Here is a 7,500-nt window from a genome sequence, read left to right as displayed (position 1 = left end):
TGGGTCGTGGCCACTCTACCACCGCCTTAATTTTAGCCGGGTCGGCGCGCATTTGCCCTTCTTCCACGACGTAACCCAGGTACGTCACTGAGGAGGAGTGGAAGACGCATTTCTCCGCCTTGATAAAGAGACGATTCTCCAGGAGCCGTTGTAGGACCAGGCGCACGTGCTGGTGGTGTTCCTCCATGGTCGGGGAAAAGATCAGGATATCGTCCAGGTAAACAACCACGAAAACATTTATCATGTCCCTCAGCACGTCATTGACCAGCTCCTGGAAGACTCCGGGGGCATTGGACAGGCCAAAGGGCATGACCAGGTACTCGAAGTGACCGAGGTGGGTGTTGAACCCGGTCTTCCACTCGTCCCCCTCCTTGACCCTAACCAAATGGTAGGCGTTGCGGAGGTCAAGTTTAGTGAACACCCGGGCGTGAGTGAGTGGCTCGAAAGTGGAACTCATAAGGGGGAGTGGGTATTTATTCTTAACAGTGATGGTGTTTAAACTACGAAAATCTATACAGGGCCTCAGGCCACCATCCTTCTTCGCCACAAAGAAGAAGCCCGCCGCGAGGGGGGAAGACGATGGTCGAATTACACCCGAGGCTAGGGACTCGGCTATATAATTGCGCATCGCCTCCTTCTCCGGGACCGAAAGGTTGTAGAGACGACCCTTGGGAAGGGCTGCCCCGGGAAGGAGGTTGATGGGACAATCATACGGCCGGTGAGGAGGAAGTGAAAGGGCGCGGTCCTTACTAAATACCATGGCCAGGTCAAGATACGTAGAGGGGACACCAGTGAGGTCCGGGGGAGAGACTACGGGCCTGGGACCGCTGGACGGAGAGAGGGCGGAGCGTAGGCAGTTGGCATGACAGGGGATGCTCCAGCCCAAAATCCGCCCAGTGGTCCAGGAGATGTGGGGATCGTGTCTCTCCAACCACGGCCTACCTAAAACAAGGGGTGCAGTGGGGGCGTGGAGGACAAGAAAACGTGCCGTCTCGACGTGATTACCGGACATGGTGAGGGTGAGGGATTCAGTGCTGTGAGTGATCCTACCTAAGGGCCTACCATCGATGGCTTGGGGGAACAAGGCATGGTCGAGGGGAACGAGCGGGATGCCGGCCTGACGAGCGAGGGAGATGTCCATCAAGCACTCGTCGGCCCCGGAATCAATGAGGGCGCCGGCAGAAAAGGACTCCTCACCCCAGGAGAGGGTGGCTGGGAACAGCCGGTTGTGGTTCTTGATGGGTTGGGGGATCGAGGCACGGCTCACCAAAAACCCCTCCTTTAGTGAGCCGGGTCTTTTGGCCGCGCCGGGCAGGTTCGGAGGACGTGTCCGGGTCTTCCGCAATACAGGCACAGCCCGCCCCGCATTCTCTGCTCTCTCTCTTCCTGAGAGAGGCGGGACCGGCCGACCTGCATGGGCTCCTCCGCTGACTCGGAGGTGGATGGGGCTGGGGAGAGCATGGGAACCCGAGGGGGCAGGGCCGAGTGGGCGGCCGCAAAACGGGGGAGAGAGGACGTGCGGCTGAGGACCGAGTGAGGGGGCCCCACGGCGCGTTGGCTGCGCTCCTGGCGGCACTCCCGCAGGCGCTCATCCATTTGAAGGGACAAGGTGACCAGTTCTGGAAGGGAGCCTGGGCGGTCCCGGACGATAAGGTCCTTCACCGCCTCACTCAGACCCCGCCGGTAGGCGCAACGGAGCGCTATGTCTCCCCACCCACTGTCGGCGGCGAGGATCCGGAACTCTAGGGTGTAGTCCGCGACGGTCCTGGAGCCTTGCCGGAGTTCCAGCATCCTGGAGGCGGCGTCCGCGCCGTCAGAGGGGTGGTCAAATAAAAAGGAAAACTCCCGGCGGAACGCCTCGTAGTCCTGGGCAAGATGTGGGTCTCTGCCCACCACGGCTATGGCCCAGTCTAGAGCCTTGTCCACCAGGAGGGACATAACGAAGGCTACTTTAGCCTCTTCTGACCCATACTTGGATGGTTGGAAAGAAAAAAAAAGTTCACACTGGGTCAGGAACCCTCTGCCCAGATCAAAGTTCCCTCCAAAGGGTCGAGGGGTAACCAGGTTGGGCTCGGGTTGGGCGGGAGCTCGCCCTGGGGAGGCTGGAACCCCCGGTGAATCAGCAGGGGGAGCAGGGACTGCAGCTCCTCCAGGGAGCGTGTTCAGCCTCAGCTGGATGGAAGCCACCGCAGAGGCAAGAGTGCCCATCTGGACAGCAAGGGAGGTGAGAGCAGCTGAGGCGGAGGTGGACGACTCCTGGAGCTCAGCGATGTTACCCTGAACGGAGGGGAAAGCTTTACTCAACTCCGCCTGGAGGGACGCGAGCTCAGCCGCGTGGGCGGAAACAAGCTCGTCAACAGAATGGGAAACTGGGTTGGGCTTAACTGCGGGCGTCTGCCCCGAGGTTCTGCCTTGACTCATTATGGCTTGATTATTCTGTTATGATGTAACTAAGAAAAGAGTCAAGTGTGGCAGAACCCCAGAACAGACGGACACAAGAGGCAAAAAAACAATAAAAGGATTTATTAAAATGGACAAAATAATAAACCTACTCTAACGGGACCTAAGTGGGGGGAATGTGTGGATGCCAGAAAACTAGAAAATGTAAATGAGGTGTGAGTGGGACTGTACTCTATGTGTCTGAGTGTGAGTGTCTAGCGTGCAAGAGCTAGTGTGGTGTAGATATGTAGATGAGTGAAGTGTTGAAATATGTACGTGTACTAACCAGTCCAGAGCAGAGAGGGGGAATAGTCAGCAGGCAGGCAGGGGGGGGGTTAGGCAGGAGAAGATGTCGGCAGGCAGACGGGGGGGGGTTTGGCAGGGGGATAGTCGGCAGGCAGGCTGGGGGTTAGGCAGGAGAAGTAGTCAGCAGGCAGGCTGGGGCATAGGCAGGAGACGTAGTCGATAGGCAGGCAGGGGTCTAGGCAGGGAAGGCAGGTTCCCTTGGGGAGCGAGGGTAAACAAAGAAAACAACAAGAGTTAACAAAATAACAAACAAACAAAACTCGGACGTGAAAACTACTAGAACTAGAATCGACAACCGGGAGAGCCAAACAACTAACCACATGGGTCAAAATAATCAAGCGTCGGATGAAGGTTTCTGGGGCTCTTTATAGGGCTGCCTCTTCCTGAGTTGATAGCCTGCTGTGGAAGGTCCAGCTGTCTCCACTTGAGCCTGATGAGGCTCAACGAGCGCCAACGAGGCAGGAGGGGGCGGAGCCGAAGAGGGATTCACAACAGAGACAAGGAGACAGGGAGACAAGGAGACAAGGAGACAAGGAGACAGGGAGACAGGGAGACAAGGAGACAAGGAGACAGGGAGACAAGGAGACAAGGAGACAAGGAGACAAGGAGACAGGGAGACAAGGAGACAAGGAGACAAGGAGACAGGGAGACAAGGAGACAAGGAGACAGGGAGACAAGGAGACAAGGAGACAGGGAGACAAGGAGACAGGGAGACAAGGAGACAAGGAGACAAGGAGACAGGGAGACAAGGAGACAGGGAGACAGGGAGACAAGGAGACAGGGAGACAAGGAGACAGGGAGACAAGGAGACAGGGAGACAGGGAGACAAGGAGACAAGGAGACAGGGAGACAAGGAGACAAGGAGACAGGGAGACAAGGAGACAGGGAGACAAGGAGACAAGGAGACAGGGAGACAAGGAGACAAGGAGACAGGGAGACAAGGAGACAGGGAGACAAGGAGACAAGGAGACAAGGAGACAGGGAGACAAGGAGACAGGGAGACAGGGAGACAAGGAGACAAGGAGACAGGGAGACAAGGAGACAGGGAGACAAGGAGAGGAAGAGAGAAGAGGAGAGGAGGGAGAGAGAAGAGGAGAGGAGGGAGAGAGGAGAGGAGGAGAGGAGGAAGAGAGAAGAGGAGAGGAGGGAGAGAGAAGAGGAGAGGAGGGAGAGAGAAGAGGAGGAGAGGAGGAAGAGAGAAGAGGAGAGGAGGGAGAGAGAAGAGGAGAGGAGGGAGAGAGGAGAGGAGGAAGAGAGAAGAGGAGAGGAGGGAGAGAGAAGAGGAGAGGAGGGAGAGAGAAGAGGAGAGGAGGGAGAGAGAAGAGGAGGAGAGGAGGAAGAGAGGAGAGGAGGAGAGGAGGGAGAGAGGAGAGGAGAGGAGAGGAGAGGAGGGAGAGAGAAGAGGAGGAGAGGAGAGAGAAGAGGAGAGGAGGGAGAGAGAAGAGGAGAGGAGGGAGAGAGAAGAGGAGAGGAGGGAGAGAGAAGAGGAGAGGAGAGAGAGAGAAGAGGAGAGGAGGGAGAGAGAAGAGGAGAGGAGAGAGAGAGAAGAGGAGAGGAGGGAGAGAGAAGAGGAGAGGAGGGAGAGAGAAGAGGAGAGGAGGGAGTATCAAACAAGCTTCATTGTGTGTTTCCATGACACATGACATGTGAAAGCATTCATGTAAAAAAAGACAGAATAGAAGATGTGTGGATTTGTGTTGCTGTACTTACAGAACGTCAATCTTGAGTAGATATGTCTCCATTGCACCCTCGAAAGACGCTATAAAAAGAACAAGAACTTTAACTTTCAACTTCTCATAATGTCCCTGAGAGAAATTGGCTGTACACATAACAACCACTTGCGATAAAAAAAACAACTCGCGATCTTGAGACGCCGGCTCGACCTCCTGAGCCACAGCCGCCCCAATGAACTAAAAGAACATTGAACTTTGAACTTGTGTAATACCAGACAACCGATTTAGTTTTCCAGTGTTTTCAACCCACAGGCCTACAGGTGGACGTCGTAGTCACGTGTGTTCTGCTTAGGGCTAGGGTCAGGGTTAGGGTCAGGGTCAGGGTTAGGGTCAGGATCAGGGTCAGGGTCAGGGTTAGGGTCAGGGTTAGGGTCAGGGTTAGGGTCAGGGTCAGGGTCAGGGCTAGGGTCAGGGTTAGGGTCAGGGTCAGGGTTAGGGTCAGGGTTAGGGTCAGGGTCAGGGTGAACATCGTACTCACGTAATCCCTGCTTCTGCAGCTCCACCTTTACGTCAAACATCTTGCAGTCGCACTTATTTTCCTGAGGCTTGGCGTAATACAGCGTCACCACCTGCACAGTAATACAGTTATTATAATCCAGTAATCCAGTTATTATAATCCAGTAATCCAGTTATTATAATCCAGTAATACAGTTATTATAATACAGTAATACAGTTATTATAATCCAGTAATCCAGTTATTATAATACAGTAATACAGTTATTATAACACAGTAATACAGTTATTACAACACCGTAATACAGTTATTACAACACAGTAATACAGTTATTATAATCCAGTAATACAGTTATTATAACACAGTAATACAGTTATTATAATACAGTAATACAGTTATTACAACACAGTAATACAGTTATTACAACACAGTAATACAGTTATTATAATACAGTAATACAGTTATTATAATCCAGTAATACAGTTATTATAACACAGTAATACAGTTATTATAATACAGTAATACAGTTATTATAATACAGTAATACAGTTATTATAATACAGTAATGTGTGTGTGGTGGTGGGCAGGCGGGGGGGCTCATGTACGCTCAAGCCCCCAGCTTGGGAGGGGACAGGGGGGTTGGGGGGGACAGAGGGGTGGGGTTGGGGGCGGGGGGGGGGTACTCACTGTTAAGGTGGCCTCGCCTTTCCCGGTGGCTTTCAACACCAGCGGTGAGTCGAAGTTCTTGGTCTGTCAAACACACAGAACTCTCAAGTTGGAGGTGCGAGACAGGAAGGAGTTTCCGTCATTGATGTTGAGGTTGTGTCCCTGTATGTGTGTGTGTGTGTGTCCTTATGTGTGTGTGTGTGTGTGTGTGTGTGTGTGTGTGTGTGTGTGTGTGCTGTCTCACATTGGAGGTGCGAGACAGGAAGGAGTTCTGGTTGTTGATGTTGAGGTTGTGTCCCTGTGTGTGTGTGTGTGTGTGTGTGTGTGTGTGTGTCTGTGTGTGTGTGTGTCTGTGTGTGTCCTTATGTGTGTGTGTGTGTGCTCTCTCACGTTGGAGGTGCGAGACAAGAAGGAGTTTCCGTCATTCATGTTGAGGTTGTGTCCCTGTGTGTGTGTGTGTGTGTGTGTGTGTGTGTGTGTGTGTGTGTGCTCTCTCACGTTGGAGGTGCGAGACAGGAAGCTGTTGGCGTTGTTGATGTTGTACTTGAGGGTGGCGGCGCGGCCCGGGACGTCCAGGTCGATGTTCAGGTTGATCTGGTCCACCTTCTTCACCTTGATCCAGTACTCTGCCACGGCCTGGAACACCGTGATGGTGGACTACACACACACGCGCACACGCACACGCACACGCACACGCACACACACACACACACACATACATACACACACACAAACACACACATGCATACACACACATGCATACACACACACAGACACACACACATGCATACATGCATACATACATGCATACATACACACACACACATACATGCATGCATATACACACACACACATGCATACATGCATACATACACACACACATACATGCATGCATATACACACACACACACACACACACACACACCACCCAGGTGACACACACACACACACGCATACATACACACACACACACACACACACAGTATTAGGGATTTAGAGGTAAACAGCGTTTTGGATGCCAGTATTGTATGCTGTCATATACTGTATAGTAGTATTTTGTGTGTGTGTGTGTGTGTGTGTGTGTGTGTGCGTGAATGCATGTATGTGTGTGTGTATGTATGCATGTATGCATGTGTGTGTGTGTGTGTCACCTGGGTGGTGTGTGTGTATGCATGTATGCGTGTGTGTGTGTGTGTGTGTGTGTGTATGTATGCATGCGTGTGTTTGTGTGTCACCTGGGTGGTGTGTGTGTGTGTGTGTGTGTACCTGGGTGGTGTGTGTGTGTGTACCTGGGTGGTGTGTGTGTGTGTGTATGCATGTGTGTGTGTAATACCTGTGTGTGTGTGTGTGTGTGTGTGTGTGTGTGTGTGTGTGTGTGTGTGTGTGTGTGCAACTTCTACGCCGGGTTCGGCTTCCGCACGGACCAGACCAGCGGACTCATGTTCTACCACCAAGCCACGGTGGGTGTGTGTGTGGGTGTGTGGGTGTGTGTGTGGGTGTGGGTGTGGGGGTGTGTGTGTGTGTGGGTGGGTGTGGGTGTGGGCAGGGTCGGAGTGGGACTCATTTTCAGCTCTGGAGTTTCATGCCTCAGACCGGCCCACTTTAGTTCACAACCGATTACAGTATATTAAAATCATGTAATTACAACCTTGGTATTTTAGTCTGTAATAGCGGACTCACTGTTCTCTACAGTCTTCTCTACATTTACAGGATGCTATGTCATGGGTTTGCTTCATTGTTCCCACGCTGGTACAACAGCTCACCTGTGCCTTCTACTGTGATAGCAGCAATCCTTTGCTGGACACCACTAGGGTAACCAGGTCCCAACAAATCAAATGTGGGACAAGGAGTATGTTTGTGTGGGACAATGTGGGCCCGGACCGAACTTTAGGTGCCCCTGGG

General features: G+C 52.6%; 1 protein-coding gene across 1 annotated transcript in view; it reads right to left on the bottom strand.

Annotated features, from left to right (window-relative positions):
* The window catches only part of LOC308150101 (complement C3-like), a gene marked incomplete at its 3' end in the record, with an annotated part of 82,843 nt that overhangs the window by 7,253 nt on the left and 68,090 nt on the right, over nucleotides 1-7,500 (bottom strand). Inside the window, exons 34-37 of the mRNA XM_080522966.1 lie at nucleotides 6,097-6,255; nucleotides 5,620-5,682; nucleotides 4,957-5,047; nucleotides 4,456-4,504 (exon numbers count right to left, since the gene is read on the bottom strand). Coding sequence (XP_080379092.1) covers nucleotides 4,456-4,504; nucleotides 4,957-5,047; nucleotides 5,620-5,682; nucleotides 6,097-6,255 — 362 coding nt within the window. The remainder of the gene's footprint in view (nucleotides 1-4,455; nucleotides 4,505-4,956; nucleotides 5,048-5,619; nucleotides 5,683-6,096; nucleotides 6,256-7,500) is intronic.

This window comes from Nansenia antarctica (assembly GCF_963989245.1).
Source record: "Nansenia antarctica genome assembly, chromosome: 2".
Classification (NCBI taxonomy): domain Eukaryota; kingdom Metazoa; phylum Chordata; class Actinopteri; order Argentiniformes; family Microstomatidae; genus Nansenia; species Nansenia antarctica.
Note: the sequence above shows the minus strand (reverse complement) of the source record. Positions and strands in the feature narration are given on the sequence as shown.